The 20,785-nt window shown below is 60.2% G+C and overlaps 1 protein-coding gene across 2 annotated transcripts in view; it reads left to right on the top strand.

The window, feature by feature from the left end:
- Positions 1-20,785, top strand: part of dnpep (aspartyl aminopeptidase) — a 109,004-nt gene that overhangs the window by 23,874 nt on the left and 64,345 nt on the right. Inside the window, exon 1 of one of the 2 annotated variants that reach the window (XM_087989358.1) lies at positions 14,082-14,104. The exons of the other annotated variant lie outside the window; for it this stretch is intronic. Coding sequence (XP_087845484.1) covers positions 14,099-14,104 — 6 coding nt within the window. The 5' untranslated portion in view covers positions 14,082-14,098. Of the gene's footprint in view, positions 1-14,081; positions 14,105-20,785 lie in introns of those variants that run through there. 2 annotated transcript variants of the gene reach the window in all.

The raw sequence follows: 20,785 nt of genomic DNA, 5'->3' as shown, positions 1-20,785 counted from the left end.
GGGAGTGGGGAGGGTGTGTTTTGGGGTGGGGGTGGGATGAGGTTTTTTTGGGGGGTGAGTGTGTTTTGGGGTGGAGGTGGGGTGGGTGTGTTTTGGGGTGGGGGTGGGATGAGGTTTTTCGGGCGGTGAGTGTGTTTTGGGGTGGAGGTGGGGTGAGCGTGTTTTGGAGGTGTTTGTTTTGGGGGTGAGTGTATTTTGGGGGTGGGGGTGAGTGTGTTTTGGGAGTGGGGGTGAGTGTGTTTTGGGGTGAGTGTGTTTTGGGGATGAGTATGTTTTGGGGGTGGGGGTGGGGTGAGTGTGTTTTGGGGGTAAGTGTGTTTTGGGATGGGGGTGGGGTGAGTGTGTTTTGGGGGTGTATGTTTTGGGGGTGAGTGTGTTTTGGGTGTGGGGGTGAGTGTGTTTTGGGAGTGGGGGTGAAGTGTTTTGGGGGTGAGTGTGTTTTGGGGATGGGGTGTGTGTTTTGGGGGTGAGTGTGTTTTGGGGGTGGGAGTGAGTGTGTTTTGGGGGTGGGGATGAGTGTGTTTTGGGGTTGGGAGTGAGTGTGTTTTGGGGTTGGGGGTGAGTGTGTTTTGGGGTTGGGGGTGAGTGTGTTTTGGGGTTGGGGCTGAGTGTTTTGGGGTTGGAGGTGAGTGTGTTTTGGGGGTGAGTGTGTTTTGGGATGGGGGTGGGGTGAGTGTGATTTGGGTGTGTATGTTTTGGGGTGAGTGTGTTTTGGGGGTGAGTGTGTTTTGGGGTTGGGGTGAGTGTGTTTTGGGGTTGGGGTGAGTGTGTTTTGGGGTTGGGGGTGAGTGTTTTGGGGTTGGGGTGAGTGTGTTTGGGGTTGGGGTGAGTGTGTTTTGGGGTTGGGGGTGAGTGTATTTTGGGGTTGGGGGTGAGTGTGTTTTGGGGTGAGTGTGTTTGGGGGTGGGGGTGGTATGAGAGTGTTTTGGGGGTAAGTGTGTTTGGGGGTGGGGAACGGGTGAGTGTGTTTTGGGGGTGTGCGTGTTTTGGGGTGGGGGTGGTGTGAGTGTGTTTTGGGGGTGAGTGTGTTTTGGGGGTGGGTTGGGGTGGGTGTGTTTTGGGATTGGGTGGGGTGAGTGTGTTTTGGGGTGGGGTGAGTGTGTTTTGGGGTGGGGTGGGGTGAGTGTGTTTTGGGGTGGGTGTGTTTTGGGGGTAGTGGTGGGGTGGGGGTGTTTTGGGGGTGGGTTTGATTTGCGGGTGGGGGTGGGGTGGGGGTGTTTTGGGGGTGGGGGTGAGTGTGTTTTGGGGTTGGGGGTGTTTTGGGGGTGGGGTGGGGGTGTTTTGCGGGTGGGGGTGAGTGTGTTTTGGGGGTGGGTGTGTTTTGGGGGTGAAGTGGGGGTGTTTTGGGGGCAGGAGTGGGGAGGGTGTGTTTTGGGGTGGGGGTGGTTTGAAGTTTTTTTGGGGGTGAGTGTGTTTTGGGGTGGAGGTGGGGTGGGTGTGTTTTGGGGGTGCATGTTTTGGAGGTGTGTGTGTTTTGGGGGTGGGGGTGAGTGTGTTTTGGGAATGGGGGTGAGTGTGTTTTGGGGTGAGTGTGCTTAGGGGGTGGAGGTGTTTTGGGGATGGGGGTGAGTGTGTTTTGGGTGTGGGTGTGTTTTGGGGGTGGGGTGAGTGTGTTTTGGGGGTGGGAGTGGGGAGAGTGTGTTTTGGGGTGGGGGTGGGATGAGGTTTTTTGGGGGGTGAGTGTGTTTTGGGGTGGAGGTGGGGTGGGTGTGTTTTGGGGTGGGGGTGGGATGAGGATTTTTTGGGGGTGAGTGTGTTTTGGGGTGGAGGTGGGGTGGGTGTGTTTTGGGGTGGGGGTGGGATGAGGCTTTTTGGGGGGTGAGTGTGTTTTGGGGTGGAGGTGGGGAGGTTGTGTTTTGGGGTGGGGGTGGGATGAGGATTTTTTGGGGGTGAGTGTGTTTTGGGGTGGAGGTGGGGAGGTTGTGTTTTGGGGTGGGGGTGGGATGAGGATTTTTTGGGGGTGAGTGTGTTTTGGGGTGGAGGTGGGGTGGGTGTGTTTTGGGGTGGGGGTGGGATGAGGCTTTTTGGGGGGTGAGTGTGTTTTGGGGTGGAGGTGGGGAGGTTGTGTTTTGGGGTGGGGGTGGGATGAGGATTTTTTGGGGGTGAGTGTGTTTTGGGGTGGAGGTGGGGTGGGTGTGTTTTGGGGGTGAGTATATTTTGGGGTGTGGGTGGGGTGGGGTGAGTTTTGGGGTTGAGCGTGTTTTGGGGTGGGGGTGTGGTGAGTGTGTTTTGGGCGGGCGTGTTTTGGGGTGGGGGTGGGTTGAGTGTGTTTTGGGGGTGTATGTTTTGGGGGTGGGGGTGAGTGTTTTTGGGAGTGGGGGTGAGTGTGTTTTGGGGGTGAGTGTGTTTTTGGGGTGGGGGTGAGTGTGTTTTTGGGGTGAGTGTGTTTTGGAGGTGGGGGTGGGGTGAGTGTGTTTTGGGGGTGAGTGTGTTTTGGGGTGGGGGTGGGGTGAGTGTGTTTTGGGGATGTATGTTTTGGGGGTGAGTGTGTTTTTGGTGTGGGGGTGAGTGTGTTTTTGGAGAGGGGGTGAGTGTGTTTTGGGGGTGAGTGTGTTTTGGGGTGGAGGTGGGGTGGGTGTGTTTTGGGGGTCAGTATATTTTGGGGTGTGGGTGGGGTGGGGTAAGTTTTGGGGTTGAGCGTGTTTTGGGGTGGGGGTGTGGTGAGTGTGTTTTGGGCGGGCGTGTTTTGGGGTGGGGGTGGGTTGAGTGTGTTTTGGGGGTGTATGTTTTGGGGGTGGGGGTGAGTGTTTTTGGGAGTGGGGGTGAGTGTGTTTTGGGGGTGAGTGTGTTTTGGGGGTGGGGGTGAGTGTGTTTTTGGGGTGAGTGTGTTTTGGAGGTGGGGGTGGGGTAAGTGTGTTTTGGGGGTGAGTGTGTTTTGGGGTGGGGGTGGGGTGAGTGTGTTTTGGGGATGTATGTTTTGGGGGTGAGTGTGTTTTTGGTGTGGGGGTGAGTGTGTTTTTGGAGAGGGGGTGAGTGTGTTTTGGGGGTGAGTGTGTTTTAGGGGTGGGGGTGAGTATGTTTTGGGATGGGGTGAGTATGTCTTGGGGGTGAGTGTGTTTTGGGGTGGGGGTGAGTGTGTTTTGGGGGTGAGTGTGTTTTGCGGGTGGGAGTGAGTGTGTTTTGGGGGTGGGGGTGAGTGTGTTTTGGGAGTGAGTGTGTTTTGCGGGTGGGGGTGGGGTGAGTGTGTTTTGGGGGTGAGTGTGTTTGGGGGTGGGGAAGGGGTGAGTGTGTTTTGGGGGTGTGCGTGTTTTGGGTTGGGGTGGGGTGAGTGTGTTTTGGGGGTGAGTGTGTTTTGGGGGTGGGTTGAGGTGGGTGTGTTTTGGGATTGGGTGGGGTGAGTGTGTTTTGGGGTGGGGTGAGTGTGTTTTGGGGTGGGGTGGGGTGAGTGTGTTTTGGGGTGAGTGTGTTTTGGGGGTAGTTGTGGGGTGGAGGTGTTGTGGGGGTGGGTTTGATTTGCGGGTGGGGGTGGGGTGGGGGTGTTTTGGGGGTGGGGGTGAGTGTGTTTTGGGGTGGGTGTGTTTTGGGGGTAGGGTCGGGTGTTTTGCGGATGGGGGTGAGTGTGTTTTGGGTGTGGGTGTGTTTTGGGGGTGGGGTGAGTGTGTTTAGGGGGTGGGAGTGGGGAGGGTGTGTTTTGGGCTGGGGTTGTGATGAGGTTTTTTGGGGGGTGAGTGTGTTTTGGGGTGGAGGTGGGGTGGGTGCGTTTTGGGGTGGGGGTGGGATGAGGTTTTTTGGGGGGTGAGTGTGCTTTGGGGTGGAGGTGGGGAGGGTGTGTTTTGGGGTGGGGGTGGGATGAGGTTTTTTTGGGGGTGAGTGTGTTTTGGTGTGGAGGTGGGGTGGGTGTGTTTTGGGAGTGAGTGTGTTTTGGGGTGGGGGTGGGGTGAGTGTGTTTTGGGGGTGTGTGTTTTGGGTTGGGGGTGGGGTGTGTGTGTTTTGGGGGTGTATGTTTTGGGGGTGGGTGTGAGTGTGTTTTGGGAGTGGGGGTGAGTGTGTTTTGGGGGTGAGTGTGTTTTGGGGGTGGGAGTGAGTGTGTTTTGGGGGTGAGTGTGTTTTGGGGTGGGGGTTAGGTGAGTGTGTTTTGGGGATGTATGTTTTTGGGGTGAGTGTGTTTTTGGTGTCGGGGTGAGTCTGTTTTCGGAGTGGGGGTGAGTGTGTTTTGGGGGTGAGTGTGTTTTGTGGATGGGGGTGTGTGTTTTGGGGGTGAGTGTGTTTTGGGGGTGGGGTGAGTGTGTTTTGGGGGTGAGTGTGTTTTAGGGGTGGGGGTGAGTATGTTTTGGGGGTGAGTGTATTTTGGGGTGGGGGTGAGTGTGTTTTGGGGGTGAGTGTGTTTTGGGGTTGGGAGTGAGTGTGTTTTGGGGGTGGGGTTGAGTGTGTTTTGGGGGGGTGTTTTGGAGGTGGGGGTGGCGTGAGTGTGTTTTGGGGGTGAGGGTGAGTGTGTTTTGGGGGGTGTGTGTTTTGGAGGTGGGGTGAGTGTGTTTTGGGGGAGTGGGTGTGTGTTTTCGGGGTGAATGTGTTTTGGGGGTGGGGTTGTGTGTTTTGGGGGTGAGTGTGTTTTGCGGGTGGGGGTGAGTGTGTTTTGGGGTTGGGGGTGAAGTGGGGGTGTTTTGGGGGTGGGAGTGGGGAGGGTGTGTTTTGGGGTGTGGGTGGGGTGGGTGTGTTTTGGGGTGAGTGTGTTTTGGGGTGGAGGTAGGGTGGGTGTGTTTTGGGGTGAGTATGTTTTGGGGTGTGGGTGGGGTGGATGTGTTTTGGGGTGAGAGTGTTTTGGGGTGGGGTGGGTTGAGTGTGTTTTGGGGGTGTGTGTTTTGGGGTGGGGGTGGGGTGATCGTGTTTTGGGGGTGTATGTTTTGGAGGTGAGTGTGTTTTGGGGGTGGGGGTGAGTGTGTTTTGGGAGTGGGTTTGAGTGTGTTTTGGGGTGAGTGTGTTTAGGGGGTGGGGGTGAGTGTGTTTTGGGGGTGGGGGTGTTTTGGGGTGGGGGTGTTTTGGGGATGGGGGTGAGTGTGTTTTGGGTGTGGGTGTGTTTTGGGGATGGGGTGAGTGTGTTTTGGGGGTGGGAGTGGGGAGGGTGTGTTTTGGGGTGGGGGTGGGATGAGGTTTTTTGGGGGGTGAGTGTGTTTTGGGGTGGGTGTGTTTTGGGGGTGAGTATGTTTTGGGGTGGAGGTGGGGTGGGTGTGTTTTGCGGTGGGGGTGGGATGAGATTTCTTTGGGGGTGAGTGTGTTTTGGGGTGGGTGTGTTTTGGGGGTGAGTATGTTTTGGGGTGTGGGTGGGGTGGGTGTGTTTTGGGGTTGAGTGTGTTTTGGGGTGGGGGTGGGGTGAGTCTGTTTGGGGGGGGTGTTTTGGGGTGGGGGTGGGGTGAGTGTGTTTTTGGGGGTGTAAGTTTTGGGGATGGGGGTGAGTGTGTTTTGGGGGTGAGTGTGTTTTGGGGGTGGGGGTGAGTGTGTTTTGGGGTGAGTGTGTTTTGGAGGTGGGGGTGGGGTGAGTGTGTTTTGGGGGTGAGTGTGTTTTGGGGTGGGGGTGGGGTGAGTGTGTTTTGGGGATGTATGTTTTGGGGGTGAGTGTGTTTTTGGTGTGGGGGTGAGTGTGTTTTGGGAGTGGGGGTGAGTGTGTTTTGGGGGTGAGTGTGTTGTAGGGGTGGGGGTGAGTGTGTTTTGGGGGTGGGGGTGAGTGTGTTTTGGGGGTGAGTGTGTTTTGGGGGTGGGAGTGAGTGTGTTTTGGGGGTGGGGGTGAGTGTGTTTTGGGGGTGTGTGTTTTGGGGATGAGGGTGAGTGTGTTTTGGGGGTGAGTGTGTTTTGGAGGTGGGGGTGGGTTGAGTGTGTTTTGGGGGTGTATATTTTGGGGGTGGGGGTGAGTGTGTTTTGGGAGTGGGGGTGAGTGTGTTTTGGGGCTGGGGGTGAGTGTGTTTTGGGGGTGAGTGTGTTTTGGAGGTGGGGGTGGGGTGAGTGTGTTTTGGTGGTGAGTGTGTTTTGGGGTGGGGGTGGGGTGAGTGTGTTTTGGGGATGTATGTTTAGGGGGTGAGTGTGTTTTTGGTGTGGGGGTGAGTGTGTTTTGGGGGTGTGGGTGTGTGTTTTCGGGGTGAGTGTGTTTTGGGGGTGGGGTTGTGTGTTTTGGGGGTGAGTGTGTTTTGCGGGTGGGGGTGAGTGTGTTTTGGGGGTGGGGGTGAAGTGGGGGTGTTTTCGGGGTGGGAGTGGGGTGGGTGTGTTTTGAGGTTGGGGTGGGATGAGGTTTTTTTGGGGGTGAGTGTGTTTTGGGGTGGAGGTGGGGTGGGTGTGTTTTGGGGGTGAGTATGTTTTGGGGTGTGGGTGGGGTGGGTGTGTTTTGGGGGTGAGTGTGTTTTGGGGTGGGGGTGGGGTGAGTGTGTTTTGGGGGTGTGTGTTTTTGGGTGGGGGTGGGGTGAGCGTGTTTTGGGGGTGTATGTTTTGCGGGTGTGTGTTTTGGGGGTGGGGGTGAGTGGGTTTTGGGAGTGGGGGTGAGTGTGTTTTGGGGTGAGTGTGTTTTGGGGGTGGGGGTGAGTGTGTTTTGGGGATGAGTATGTTTTGGGGTGGGGGTGAGTGTGTTTTGGGGTGAGTGTGTTTTGGGGGTGGGGGTGAGTGTGTTTTGGGGATGAGTATGTTTTGGGGGTGGGGGTGGGGTGAGTGTGTGTTGGGGGTGAGTGTGTTTTGGTATGGGGGTGGGGTGAGTGTGTTTTGGGGGTGTATGCTTTGGGGGTGAGTGTGTTTTGGGTGTGGGGGTGAGTGTGTTTTGGGAGTGGGAGTGGGGTGGGTGTGTTTTGGGGTGGGGGTGGGATGAGGTATTTCGGGCGGTGAGTGTGTTTTGGGGTGGAGGTGGGGTGAGCGTGTTTTGGAGGTGTTTGTTTTGGGGGTGAGTGTATTTTGGGGGTGGGGTGAGTGTGTTTTGGGAGTGGGGTTGAGTGTGTTTTGGGGTGAGTGTGTTTTGGGGATGAGTATGTTTTGGGGGTGGGGGTGGGGTGAGTGTGTTTTGGGGGTGTATGTTTTGGGGGTGAGTGTGTTTTGGGTGTGGGGGTGAGTGTGCTTTGGGAGTGGGGGTGAGTGTGTTTTGGGGGTGAGTGTGTTTTGGGGATGGGGTGTGTGTTTTGGGGGTGAGTGTGTTTTGGGGGTGGGAGTGAGTGTGTTTTGGGGGTGGGGATGAGTGTGTTTTGGGGTTGGGAGTGAGTGTGTTTTGGGGTTGGGGGTGGGGTGAGTGTGTTTTGGGGTGGGGGTGGGGTGAGTGTGTTTTGGGGGTGTGTGTTTTGGGGTGGGGGTGTGGTGAGCGTGTTTTGGAGGTGTATGTTTTGGGGGTGAGTGTGTTTTGGGGGTGGGGGTGAGTGTGTTTTGGGGATGGGGTGTGTGTTTTGGGGGTGAGTGTGTTTTGGGGGTGGGAGTGAGTGTGTTTTGGGGGTGGGGATGAGTGTGTTTTGGGGTTGGGAGTGAGTGTGTTTTGGGGTTGGGGGTGGGGTGAGTGTGTTTTGGGGTGGGGGTGGGGTGAGTGTGTTTTGGGGGTGTGTGTTTTGGGGTGGGGGTGTGGTGAGCGTGTTTTGGAGGTGTATGTTTTGGGGGTGAGTGTGTTTTGGGGGTGGGGGTGAGTGTGTTTTGGGAGTGGGGGTGAGTGTGTTTTGGGGTGAGTGTGTTTTGGGGTTGGGGGTGAGTGTGTTTTGGGGTGAGTGTGTTTTGGGGTTGGGGGTGGGTGTTTTGGGGTGAGTGTGTTTTGGGGGTTGGGGTATGTGTTTTGGGGTGGGGGTGGGGTGAGTGTGTTTTGGGGGTGTGTGTTTTGGGGTGGGGGTGGGGTGAGCGTGTTTTGGAGGTGTATGTTTTGGGGGTGAGTGTGTTTTGGGGGTGGGGGTGAGTGTGTTTTGGGAGTGGGGGTGAGTGTGTTTTGGGGTGAGTGTGTTTTGGGGGTGGGGGTGAGTGTGTTTTGGGGATGAGTATGTTTTGGGGGTGGGGGTGGGGTGAGTGTGTTTTGGGGGTGTATGTTTTGGGGGTGGGGGTGAGTGTGTTTTGGGAGTGGGGGTGAGTGTGTTTTGGGGGTGAGTGTGTTTTGGGGGTGGGAGTGAGTGTGTTTTGGGGGTGGGGATGAGTGTGTTTTGGGGTTGGGAGTGAGTGTGTTTTGGGGTTGGGGGTGAGTGTGTTTTTGGGGTTGGAGTGAGTGTGTTTTGGGGTTGGGGCTGAGTGTTTTGGGGTTGGAGGTGAGTGTGTTTTGGGGGTGAGTATGTTTTGGGATGGGGGTGGGGTGAGTGTGTTTTGGGGGTGTATGTTTTGGGGTGAGTGTGTTTTGGGGGTGAGTGTGTTTTGGGGTTGGGGTGAGTGTGTTTTTGGGTTGGGGGTGAGTGTTTTGGGGTTGGGGGTGAGTGTGTTTTGGGGTTGGGGTGAGTGTGTTTTGGGGTTGGGGGTGAGTGTATTTTGGGGTTGGGGGTGAGTGTGTTTTGGGAGTGGGGGTGAAGTGTTTTGGGGGTGAGTGTGTTTTGGGGATGGGGTGTGTGTTTTGGGGGTGAGTGTGTTTTGGGGGTGGGAGTGAGTGTGTTTTGGGGGTGGGGATGAGTGTGTTTTGGGGTTGGGAGTGGGTGTGTTTTGGGGTTGGGAGTGAGTGTTTTGGGGTTGGAGGTGAGTGTGTTTTGGGGGTGGGGTGAGTGTGTTTTGGGGTTGGGGGTGAGTGTGTTTTGGGGGTGGGGTGAGTGTGTTTTGGGGTTGGGGGTGAGTGTTTTGGGGTGAGTGTGTTTTGGGGATGAGTATGTTTTGGGGGTGGAGGTGGGGTGAGTGTGTTTTGGGGGTGAGTGTGTTTTGGGATGGGGGTGGGATGAGTGTGTTTTGGGGGTGTATGTTTTGGGGGTGACTGTGTTTTGGGGGTGAGTGTGTTTTGGGGGTGGAATTGAGTGTGTTTTGGGGGTGGGGATGAGTGTGTTTTGGGGTTGGGGTGAGTGTGTTTTGGGGTTGGGGTGAGTGTTGTGGGGTTGGGGGTGAGTGTTTTGGGGTTGGGGTGAGTGTGTTTTGAGGTGGGGGTGAGTGTGTTTTGGGGTTGGGGGTGAGTGTATTTTGGGGTTGGGGGTGAGTGTGTTTTGGGGTGAGTGTGTTTTGGGGTTGGGGGTGAGTGTTTTGGGGTGAATGTGTTTTGGGGGTTGGGGTATGTGTTTTGGGGTTGGGGGTGAGTGTTTTGGGGGTGGGGGTGTGTGTTTTGGGGTTGGGGGTGAGTGTTTCGGGGTGAGTGTGTTTTGGGGGTGGGGGTGTGTGTTTTGGGGTTGGGGGTGAGTGTTTTGGGGGTGGGGCGGAGTGTGTATTGGGGGTGGGGTGATTGTGTTTTGGGGTTGGGGGTGAGTGTGTTTTGGGGTTGGGGTGAGTGTGTTTTGGGGTGAGTGTGTTTTGGGGTTGGGGGTAAGTGTTTCGGGGTGAGTGTGTTTTGGGGGTGGGGGTGTGTGTTTTGGGGTTGGGGGTGAGTGTTTTGGGGGTGGGGGGGAGTGTGTTTTGGGGTTGGGGGTGAGTGTGTTTTGGGGGTGGGGTGAGTGTGTTTTGGGGTTGGGGTGAGTGTTTTGGGGTGAGTGTGTTTTGGGGATGAGTATATTTTGGGGATGGAGGTGGGGTGAGTGTGTTTTGGGGGTGAGTGTGTTTTGGGGATGAGTATGTTTTGGGGGTGGTGGTGGGGTGAGTGTGTTTTGGGGGTAAGTGTGTTTTGGGATGGGGGTGGGGTGAGTGTGTTTTGGGGGTGTATGTTTTGGGGGTGAGTGTGTTTTGGGTGTGGGGGTGAGTGTGTTTTGGGAGTGGGGGTGAAGTGTTTTGGGGGTGAGTGTGTTTTGGGGATGGGGTGTGTGTTTTGGGGGTGAGTGTGTTTTGGGGGTGGGAGTGAGTGTGTTTTGGGGGTGGGGATGAGTGTGTTTTGGGGTTGGGAGTGAGTGTGTTTTGGGGTTGGGGGTGAGTGTGTTTTGGGGTTGGGGGTGAGTGTGTTTTGGGGTTGGGGCTGAGTGTTTTGGGGTTGGAGGTGAGTGTGTTTTGGGGGTGAGTGTGTTTTGGGATGGGGGTGGGGTGAGTGTGATTTGGGTGTGTATGTTTTGGGGTGAGTGTGTTTTGGGGGTGAGTGTGTTTTGGGGTTGGGGTGAGTGTGTTTTGGGGTTGGGGGTGAGTGTTTTGGGGTTGGGGTGAGTGTGTTTGGGGTTGGGGTGAGTGTGTTTTGGGGTTGGGGGTGAGTGTATTTTGGGGTTGGGGGTGAGTGTGTTTTGGGGTGAGTGTGTTTTGGGGTTGGGGGTGAGTGTTTTGGGGTGAGTGTGTTTTGGGGGTTGGGGTATGTGTTTTGGGGTTGGGGGTGAGTGTTTTGGGGGTGGTGGTGTGTGTTTTGGGGTTGGGGGTGAGTGTTTCGGGGTGAGTGTGTTTTGGGGGTGGGGGTGTGTGTTTTGGGGTTGGGGGTGAGTGTTTTGGGGGTGGGGCGGAGTGTGTTTTGGGGGTGGGGTGATTGTGTTTTGGGGTTGGGGTGAGTGTGTTTTGGGGTTGGGGTGAGTGTGTTTTGGGGTGAGTGTGTTTTGGGGTTGGGGGTAAGTGTTTCGGGGTGAGTGTGTTTTGGGGGTGGGGGTGTGTGTTTTGGGGTTGGGGGTGAGTGTTTTGGGGGTGGGGGGGAGTGTGTTTTGGGGTTGGAGGTGAGTGTGTTTTGGGGGTGGGGTGAGTGTGTTTTGGGGTTGGGGGTGAGTGTGTTTTGGGGGTGGGGTGAGTGTGTTTTGGGGTTGGGGGTGAGTGTTTTGGGGTGAGTGTGTTTTGGGGATGAGTATGTTTTGGGGGTGGAGGTGGGGTGAGTGTGTTTTGGGGGTGAGTGTGTTTTGGGATGGGGGTGGGATGAGTGTGTTTTGGGGGTGTATGTTTTGGGGGTGACTGTGTTTTGGGGGTGAGTGTGTTTTGGGGGTGGAATTGAGTGTGTTTTGGGGGTGGGGATGAGTGTGTTTTGGGGTTGGGGTGAGTGTGTTTTGGGGTTGGGGTGAGTGTTGTGGGGTTGGGGGTGAGTGTTTTGGGGTTGGGGTGAGTGTGTTTTGAGGTGGGGGTGAGTGTGTTTTGGGGTTGGGGGTGAGTGTATTTTGGGGTTGGGGGTGAGTGTGTTTTGGGGTGAGTGTGTTTTGGGGTTGGGGGTGAGTGTTTTGGGGTGAATGTGTTTTGGGGGTTGGGGTATGTGTTTTGGGGTTGGGGGTGAGTGTTTTGGGGGTGGGGGTGTGTGTTTTGGGGTTGGGGGTGAGTGTTTCGGGGTGAGTGTGTTTTGGGGGTGGGGGTGTGTGTTTTGGGGTTGGGGGTGAGTGTTTTGGGGGTGGGGCGGAGTGTGTATTGGGGGTGGGGTGATTGTGTTTTGGGGTTGGGGGTGAGTGTGTTTTGGGGTTGGGGTGAGTGTGTTTTGGGGTGAGTGTGTTTTGGGGTTGGGGGTAAGTGTTTCGGGGTGAGTGTGTTTTGGGGGTGGGGGTGTGTGTTTTGGGGTTGGGGGTGAGTGTTTTGGGGGTGGGGGGGAGTGTGTTTTGGGGTTGGGGGTGAGTGTGTTTTGGGGGTGGGGTGAGTGTGTTTTGGGGTTGGGGTGAGTGTTTTGGGGTGAGTGTGTTTTGGGGATGAGTATATTTTGGGGATGGAGGTGGGGTGAGTGTGTTTTGGGGGTGAGTGTGTTTTGGGGATGAGTATGTTTTGGGGGTGGTGGTGGGGTGAGTGTGTTTTGGGGGGTAAGTGTGTTTTGGGATGGGGGTGGGGTGAGTGTGTTTTGGGGGTGTATGTTTTGGGGGTGAGTGTGTTTTGGGTGTGGGGGTGAGTGTGTTTTGGGAGTGGGGGTGAAGTGTTTTGGGGGTGAGTGTGTTTTGGGGATGGGGTGTGTGTTTTGGGGGTGAGTGTGTTTTGGGGGTGGGAGTGAGTGTGTTTTGGGGGTGGGGATGAGTGTGTTTTGGGGTTGGGAGTGAGTGTGTTTTGGGGTTGGGGGTGAGTGTGTTTTGGGGTTGGGGGTGAGTGTGTTTTGGGGTTGGGGCTGAGTGTTTTGGGGTTGGAGGTGAGTGTGTTTTGGGGGTGAGTGTGTTTTGGGATGGGGGTGGGGTGAGTGTGATTTGGGTGTGTATGTTTTGGGGTGAGTGTGTTTTGGGGGTGAGTGTGTTTTGGGGTTGGGGTGAGTGTGTTTTGGGGTTGGGGGTGAGTGTTTTGGGGTTGGGGTGAGTGTGTTTGGGGTTGGGGTGAGTGTGTTTTGGGGTTGGGGGTGAGTGTATTTTGGGGTTGGGGGTGAGTGTGTTTTGGGGTGAGTGTGTTTTGGGGTTGGGGGTGAGTGTTTTGGGGTGAGTGTGTTTTGGGGGTTGGGGTATGTGTTTTGGGGTTGGGGGTGAGTGTTTTGGGGGTGGTGGTGTGTGTTTTGGGGTTGGGGGTGAGTGTTTCGGGGTGAGTGTGTTTTGGGGGTGGGGGTGTGTGTTTTGGGGTTGGGGGTGAGTGTTTTGGGGGTGGGGCGGAGTGTGTTTTGGGGGTGGGGTGATTGTGTTTTGGGGTTGGGGTGAGTGTGTTTTGGGGTTGGGGTGAGTGTGTTTTGGGGTGAGTGTGTTTTGGGGTTGGGGGTAAGTGTTTCGGGGTGAGTGTGTTTTGGGGGTGGGGGTGTGTGTTTTGGGGTTGGGGGTGAGTGTTTTGGGGGTGGGGGGGAGTGTGTTTTGGGGTTGGGGGTGAGTGTGTTTTGGGGGTGGGGTGAGTGTGTTTTGGGGTTGGGGTGAGTGTTTTGGGGTGAGTGTGTTTTGGGGATGAGTATATTTTGGGGATGGAGGTGGGGTGAGTGTGTTTTGGGGGTGAGTGTGTTTTGGGATGGGGGTGGGGTGAGTGTGCTTTGGGGGTGTATGTTTTGGGGGTGAGTGTGTTTTGTGGGTGACTGTGTTTTGGGGGTGGGGATGAGTGTGTTTTGGGGTTGGGGTGAGTGTGTTTTGGGGTTGGGGGTGAGTGTGTTTTGGGGTTGGGGGTGAGTGTTTTGGGGTGAGTGTGTTTTGGGGGTGGGGGTGTGTGTTTTGGGGTTGGGGGTGAGTGTTTTGGGGTTGGGGTGAGTGTGTTTTGGGGTTGGGGGTGAGTGTGTTTTGGGGTGAGTGTGTTTTGGGGATGGGGGTGAGTGTGTTTTGGGGTGAGTGTGTTTTGGGGATGGGGGTGAGTGTGTTTTGGGGTGAGTGTGTTTTGGGGTTGGGGGTGAGTGTGTTTTGGGGATGGGGGTGAGTGTGTTTTGGGGTGAGTGTGTTTTGGGGATGGGGGTGAGTGTGTTTTGGGGTGAGTGTGTTTTGGGGATGGGGGTGAGTGTGTTTTGGGGTGAGTGTGTTTTGGGGATGGGGGTGAGTGTGTTTTGGGGTGAGTGTGTTTTGGGGATGGGGGTGAGTGTGTTTTGGGGTGAGTGTGTTTTGGGGATGGGGGTGAGTGTGTTTTGGGGTGAGTGTGTTTTGGGGATGGGGGTGAGTGTGTTTTGGGGTGAGTGTGTTTTGGGGTTGGGGGTGAGTGTGTTTTGGGGTGAGTGTGTTTTGGGGTTGGGGGTGAGTGTGTTTTGGGGTGAGTGTGTTTTGGGGATGGGGGTGAGTGTGTTTTGGGGTGAGTGTGTTTTGGGGATGGGGGTGAGTGTGTTTTGGGGTGAGTGTGTTTTGGGGATGGGGGTGAGTGTGTTTTGGGGTGAGTGTGTTTTGGGGTTGGGGGTGAGTGTGTTTTGGGGATGGGGGTGAGTGTGTTTTGGGGTGAGTGTGTTTTGGGGGTGGGGGTGAGTGTGTTTTGGGGATGGGGGTGAGTGTGTTTTGGGGTGTGTGTTTTGGGGATGGGGGTGAGTGTGTTTTGGGGTGAGTGTGTTTTGGGGTGGGGGTGAGTGTGTTTTGGGGTGAGTGTGTTTTGGGGTTGGGGGTGAGTGTGTTTTGGGGTGAGTGTGTTTTGGGGTGAGTGTGTTTTGGGGTGAGTGTGTTTTGGGGTGAGTGTGTTTTGGGGATGGGGATGAGTGTTTTGGAGTGAGTGTGCTTTGGGGGGTGTGTGTGTTTTGGGGGGTGAGTGTGTTTTGGGGGGTGTGTGTGTGGGGGGGGTGTTCTGGGGGTGGGACTGTGCTGAGTGAGGGTGAATGGTGCTGCAGTTCCTCCTCCCGGGCTGGAGGTGGCGCTGCAGTTGGCGGTGGCGGAGAGAGAGAGACGGCGCGATGCAGGTGGGTCCCGGGGGTGGGGGGACGGAGAGGGCACCCCCCCACCCCCACCCCCGGGGGGTAGAGCCGTGTCTCGGGGGGCGGGGGAAGTGCTAACACGGCACCCGTGTCCCCCACCCCCCAGACCCTGTGTCTCTCCCCCCACCCCCCAGACCCTGTGTCTCTCCCCCCACCCCCCAGACCCTGTGTCTCTCCCCCCCCCAGACCCTGTGTCTCTCCTCCCCCACCCCCCAGACCTTGTGTCTCTCCTCCCCCACCCCCAGACCCTGTGTCTCTCCTCCCCCACCCCCAGACCCTGTGTCTCTCCTCCCCCACCCCCCAGACCCTGTGTCTCTCCCCCCACCCCCCAGACCCTGTGTCTCTCCTCCCCCACCCCCCAGACCCTGTGTCTCTCCCCCCCCCACCCCCCAGACCCTGTGTCTCTCCCCCCCCACCCCCCAGATCCTGTGTCTCTCCTCCCCCACCCCCCAGACCCTGTGTCTCTCCCCCCCCACCCCCCAGATCCTGTGTCTCTCCTCCCCCACCCCCCAGACCCTGTGTCTCTCCTCCCCCCCCCAGACCTGTGTCTCTCCTCCCCACCCCCAGACCCTGTGTCTCTCCTCCCCCACCCCCCAGATCCTGTGTCTCTCCTCCCCCACCCCCAGATCCTGTGTCTCTCCTCCCCCACCCCCAGATCCTGTGTCTCTCCCCCCCGCACCCCCAGACCCTGTGTCTCTCCTCCCCCCACCCCCAGACCCTGTGTCTCTCCTCCCCCCACCCCCAGACCCTGTGTCTCTCCTCCCCCACCCCCCAGACCCTGTGTCTCTCCTCCCCCACCCCCCAGACCCTGTTTCTCTCCCCCCACCCCCCAGACCCTGTCTCTCCTCCCCCACCCCCAGACCCTGTGTCTCTTCCCCACCCCCAGACCCTGTGTCTCTTCCCCCCCCCACCCCCAGACGCTGTGTCTCTCCCCCCCCACCCCCAGACCCTGTGTCTCCCCCCCCCACCCCCACACCCTGTGTCTCTCCCCCCCCCACCCCCACACCCTGTGTCTCTCCCTCCCCCAGATCCTGTGTCTCTCCCCCCACCCCCCAGACCCTGTGTCTCTCCTCCCCCACCCCCAGACCCTGTGTCTCTCCTCCCCCACCCCCAGACCCTGTGTCTCTCCCCCCCCACCCCCCAGACCCTGTGTCTCTCCTCCCCCACCCCCAGACCCTGTGTCTCTCCTCCCCCACCCCCAGACCCTGTGTCTCTCCCTCCACCCCCCAGACCCTGTGTCTCTCCTCCCCCCACCCCCCAGACCCTGTGTCTCTCCTCCCCCTCCGCCAGACCCTGTGTCTCTCCTCCCCCACCCCCCAGACCCTGTGTCTCTCCCCCCACCCCCCAGACCCTGTGTCTCTCCCCCCACCCCCCAGACCCTGTGTCTCTCTCCCCCCACCTCCCAGACCCTGTGTCTCTCTCCCCCCACCCCCCCAGACCCTGTGTCTCTCCTCCCCCACCCTCAGTCCCTGTGTCTCTCCTCCCCCACCCCCCAGACCCTGTGTCTCTCCTCCCCCACCCCCCAGACCCTGTGTCTCTCCTCCCCCACCCCCCAGACCCTGTGTCTCTCCTCCCCCACCCCCCAGACCCTGTGTCTCTCCTCCCGCACCCCCCAGACCCTGTGTCTCTCCTCCCCCACCCCCCAGACCCTGTGTCTCTCCTCCCGCACACCCCAGACCCTGTGTCTCTCCCCCCCCAGACCCTGTGTCTCTCCCCCCCCACCCCCCAGACCCTGTGTCTCCCCCCCCCACCCCCTAGACCCTGTGTCTCCCCCCCCCACCCCCTAGACCCTGTGTCTCCCCCCCCCACCCCCTAGACCCTGTGTCTCTCCTCCCCCCACCCCCCAGACCCTGTGTCTCTCCTCCCCCACCCCCAGACCCTGTGTCTCTCCTCCCCCACCCCCCAGACCCTGTGTCTCTCCTCCCCCACCCCCCGACCCTGTGTCTCTCCTCCCCCACCCTCCCAGACCCTGTGTCTCTCCTCCCCCACCTCCCAGACCCTGTGTCTCTCACCCCACCCCCCAGACCCTGTGTCTCTCCTCCCCCACCCCCCCGACCCTGTGTCTCTCCTCCCCCACCCCCCCAGACCCTGTGTCTCTCCTCCCCCACCCCCCAGACCCTGTGTCTCTCCCCCCAACCCCCCCGACCCTGTGTCTCTCCTCCCCCACCCCCAGACCCTGTGTCTCTCCCCCCACCCCCCAGACCCTGTGTCTCTCCTCCCCCACCCCCAGACCCTGTGTCTCTCCCCCCACCCCCCAGACCCTGTGTCTCTCCTTCCCCCACCCCCAGACCCTGTGTCTCTCCCCCCACCCACCAGACCCTGTGTCTCTCCCCCCCAGACCCCGTGTCTTCCCCACCCCCCATACCCTGTGTCTCTCCTCCCCCACCCTCAGTCCCTGTGTCTCTCCTCCCCCACCCACCAGACCCTGTGTCTCTCCTCCCCCACCCCCCAGACCATGTGTCTCTCCTCCCCCACCCCCCAGACCCTGTGTCTCTCCTCCCGCACCCCCCAGACCCTGTGTCTCTCCTCCCCCACCCCCCAGACCCTGTGTCTCTCCTCCCCAGACCCTGTGTCTCTCCTCCCCCACCCCCCAGACCCTGTGTCTCTCCCCCCCAGACCCTGTGTCTCTCCCCCCCCACCCCCCAGACCCTGTGTCTCTCCCCCCCCACCCCCTAGACCCTGTGTCTCTCCTCCCCCCACCCCCCAGACCCTGTGTCTCTCCTCCCCCACCCCCAGACCCTGTGTCTCTCCTCCCCCACCCCCCGACCCTGTGTCTCTCCTCCCCCACCCCCCCAGACCCTGTGTCTCTCCTCCCCCACCCCCCAGACCCAGTCTCTCTCACCCCACCCCCCAAACCCTGTGTCTCTCCTCCCCCACCCCCCCGACCCTGTGTCTCTCCTCTCCCACCCCCCCAGACCCTGTGTCTCTCCTCCCCCACCCCCCAGACCCTGTGTCTCTCCTCCCCCCGACCCTGTGTCTCTCCTCCCCCACCCCCCGACCCTCTGTCTCCTCCGTCCATACCCCGACACTGTGTCTCTCCTCCCCCACCCCCCAGACCCTGTGTCTCTCCTCCCCACCCCCCAGATCCTGTGTCTCTCCTCCCCCACCCCCAGACCTTGTGTCTCTCCCCCCCCAGACCCTGTGTCTCTCCTCCCCCCGACCCTGTGTCTCCTCCGTCCATCCCCCGACACTGTGTCTCTCCTCCCCCACCCCCCAGACCCTGTGTCTCTCCTCCCCCAGACCCTGTGTCTCTCCTCCCCCAGATCCTGTGTCTCTCCTCCCCCCAGACCCTGTGTCTCTCCCCCCCCCCAGACCCTGTGTCTCTCCCCCCCCAGACCCTGTGTCTCTCCTCCCCCACCCCCCAGATCCTGTGTCTCTCCTCCCCCACCCCCCAGATCCTGTGTCTCTCCTCCCCCACCCCCCAGATCCTGTGTCTCTCCCCCCCCACCCCCAGACCCTGTGTCTCTCCTCCCCCACCCCCCAGACCCTGTGTCTCTCCTCCCCCACCCCCCAGACCCTGTGTCTCTCCCCCCCTCCCCCAGACCCTGTGTCTCTCCCCCCCTCCCCCAGACCCTGTTTCTCTCCCCCCACCCCCCAGACCCTGTGTCTCTCCTCCCCCACCCCCAGACCCTGTGTCTCTCCCCCCACCCCCCAGACCCTGTGTCTCTCCTCCCCCACCCCCAGACCCTGTGTCTCTCCTCCCCCACCCCCCAGACCCTGTGTCTCCTCCCCCTCCGCCAGACCCTGTGTCTCTCCCCCCACCCCCCAGACCCTGTATCTCTCCTCCCCCACCCTCCAGACCCTGTGTCTCTCCTCCCCCACCCCCAGACCCTGTGTCTCTCCCCCCACCCACCAGACCCTGTGTCTCTCCTCCCCCAGACCCTGTGTCTCTCCCCCCCAGACCCCGTGTCTTCCCCACCCCCCCATACCCTGTGTCTCTCCTCCCCCACCCTCAGTCCCTGTGTCTCTCCTCCCCCACCCCCCAGACCCTGTGTCTCTCCTCCCCCACCCCCAGACACTGTGTCTCTCCCCCCCACCCCCCAGACCCTGTGTCTCTCCCCCCCACCCCCCAGACCCTGTGTCTCTCCTCCCCCACCCCCCAGACCCTGTGTCTCTCCCCCCACCCCCCAGACCCTGTGTCTCTCCTCCCACCCCCCAGACCCTGTGTCTCTCCTCCCCCACCCCCAGACCCTGTGTCTCTCCCCCCACCCACCAGACCCTGTGTCTCTCCTCCCCCAGACCCTGTGTCTCTCCCCCCCAGACCCCGTGTCTTCCCCACCCCCCCATACCCTGTGTCTCTCCTCCCCCACCCTCAGTCCCTGTGTCTCTCCTCCCCCACCCCCCAGACCCTGTGTCTCTCCTCCCCCACCCCCAGACCCTGTGTCTCTCCTCCCCCACCCCCAGACACTGTGTCTCTCCCCCCACCCCCCAGACCCTGTGTCTCTCCCCCCCCACCCCCCAGACCCTGTGTCTCTCCCCCCACCCCCCAGACCCTGTGTCTCTCCCCCCACCCCCCAGACCCTGTGTCTCTCCTCCCCCACCCCCCAGACCCTGTGTCTCTCCTCCCCCACCCCCCAGACCCTGTGTCTCTCCTCCCCCTCCGCCAGACCCTGTGTCTCTCCCCCCACCCCCCAGACCCTGTGTCTCTCCTCCCCCACCCCCCAGACCCTGTGTCTCTCCTCCCCCACCCCCCAGACCCTGTGTCTCTCCTCCCCCACCCCCCAGACCCTGTGTCTCTCCTCCCCCTCCGCCAGACCCTGTGTCTCTCCCCCCACCCCCCAGACCCTGTGTCTCTCCTCCCCCACCCCCCAGACCCTGTCTCTCTCCCCCCATCCCCCAGACCCTGTCTCTCTCCCCCCACCCCCCAGACCCTGTGTCTCTCCTCCCCCACCCCCCAGTCCCTGTGTCTCTCCTCCCCCACCCCCCAGACTCTGTGTCTCTCCCCCCTACCCCCCAGACCCTGTGTCTCTCCTCCCCCACCCCCAGACCCTGTGTCTCTCCCCCCACCCCCCAGACCCTGTGTCTCTCCTCCCCACCCTCCAGACCCTGTGTCTCTCCTCCCCCACCCCCAGACCCTGTGTCTCTCCCCCCACCCACCAGACCCTGTGTCTCTCCTCCCCCAGACCCTGTGTCTCTCCCCCCCAAACCCCGTGTCTTCCCCACCCCCCCATACCCTGTGTCTCTCCTCCCCCACCCTCAGACCCTGTGTCTCTCCTCCCCCACCCCCCAGACCCTGTGTCTCTCCTCCCCCACCCCCCAGACCATGTGTCTCTCCCCCCCCCAGACCCTGTGTCTCTCCTCCCCCACCCCCCAGACCATGTGTCTCTCCCCCCCCCAGACCCTGTGTCTCTCCTCCCCCACCCCCCAGACCCTGTCTCTCTACCCCCACCCCCCAGACCCTGTGTCTCTCCTCCCCCACCCCCCAGACCCTGTGTCTCTCCCCCCCCAGACCCTGTGTCTCTCCCCCCCCCACCCCGCAGACCATGTGTCTCTCCTCCCCCACCCCCCAGACCCTGTGTCTCTCCTCCCCCACCCTCCAGACCCTGTGTCTCTCCTCCCCCACCCCCCAGACCCTGTGTCTCTCCTCCCCCACCCCCCGACCCTGTGTCTCTCCTCCCCCACCCCCCAGACCCTGTGTCTCTCCCCCCCCACCCCCCAGACCCTGTGTCTCTCCCCCCCCCACCCCGCAGACCATGTGTCTCTCCTCCCCCACCCCCCAGACCCTGTGTCTCTCCCCCCCCCACCCCCCAGACCCTGTGTCTCTCCTCCCCCACCCCCGACCCTGTGTCTCTCCTCCCCCACCCCCCAGACCCTGTGTCTCTCCTCCCCCACCCCCCCAGACCCTGTGTCTCTCCCCCCCCAGACCCTGTGTCTCTCCTCCCCCACCCCCCCGACCCTGTGTCTCTTCTCCCCCACCCCCCCAGACCCTGTGTGTCTCCCCCCCCAGACACTGTGTCTCTCCTCCCCCACCCCCCAGACCCTGTGTCTCTCCCCCCCCCAGACCCTGTGTCTCTCCTCCCCCACCCCCCAGACCCTGTGTCTCTCCCCCCCCCAGACCCTGTGTCTCTCCTCCCCCACCCCCCAGACACTGTGTCTCTCCTCCCCACCCCCCAGATCCTGTGTCTCTCCTCCCCCACCCCCAGACCTTGTGTCTCTCCCCCCCCAGACCCTGTGTCTCTCCTCTCCCCCCCACCCTCCAGACCCTGTGTCTCTCCTCCCCCACCCTCCAGACCCTGTGTCTCTCCCCCCACCCCCCAGACCCTGTGTCTCTCCTCCCCAGACCCTGTGTCTCGCCTCCCCCACCCCCCCAGGCCCTGTATCTCTCCTCCCCACCCCCAGAGCCTGTGTCTCTCCCCCACCCCCCCAGACCCTGTGTCTCTTCTCCCCCCACCCCAGACCCTGTACCTCTCCCCCCCCACCCCCAGACCCTGTGTCTCTACCCCCAGACCCCGTGTCTCTCCCCCCCAAGACCCTGTGTCTCCCCCCCCCATCCCCCCAAGACCCTGTGTCTCCTCTGTCCATCCCCTGACACTGTGTCTCTTCCCCCCCCCCCCCCAAGACCCTATGTCTCTCCCCCCCACCCCCCAAGACCCTGTGTCTTCTCCCCCCATCCCCCAGAGCCTGTGTCTATGATGGTAATGTGATTTATTGTCAAAGGCAATGGTT

This window comes from Chiloscyllium plagiosum, unplaced genomic scaffold (genome assembly GCF_037043375.1).
Source record: "Chiloscyllium plagiosum isolate Xiang-an unplaced genomic scaffold, Cpla_swu_hap1 HiC_scaffold_7, whole genome shotgun sequence".
NCBI lineage: Eukaryota > Metazoa > Chordata > Chondrichthyes > Orectolobiformes > Hemiscylliidae > Chiloscyllium > Chiloscyllium plagiosum.
The sequence above is the reverse complement of the archived record's forward strand: the minus strand, read 5'-3'. Positions and strand labels throughout refer to the sequence as shown.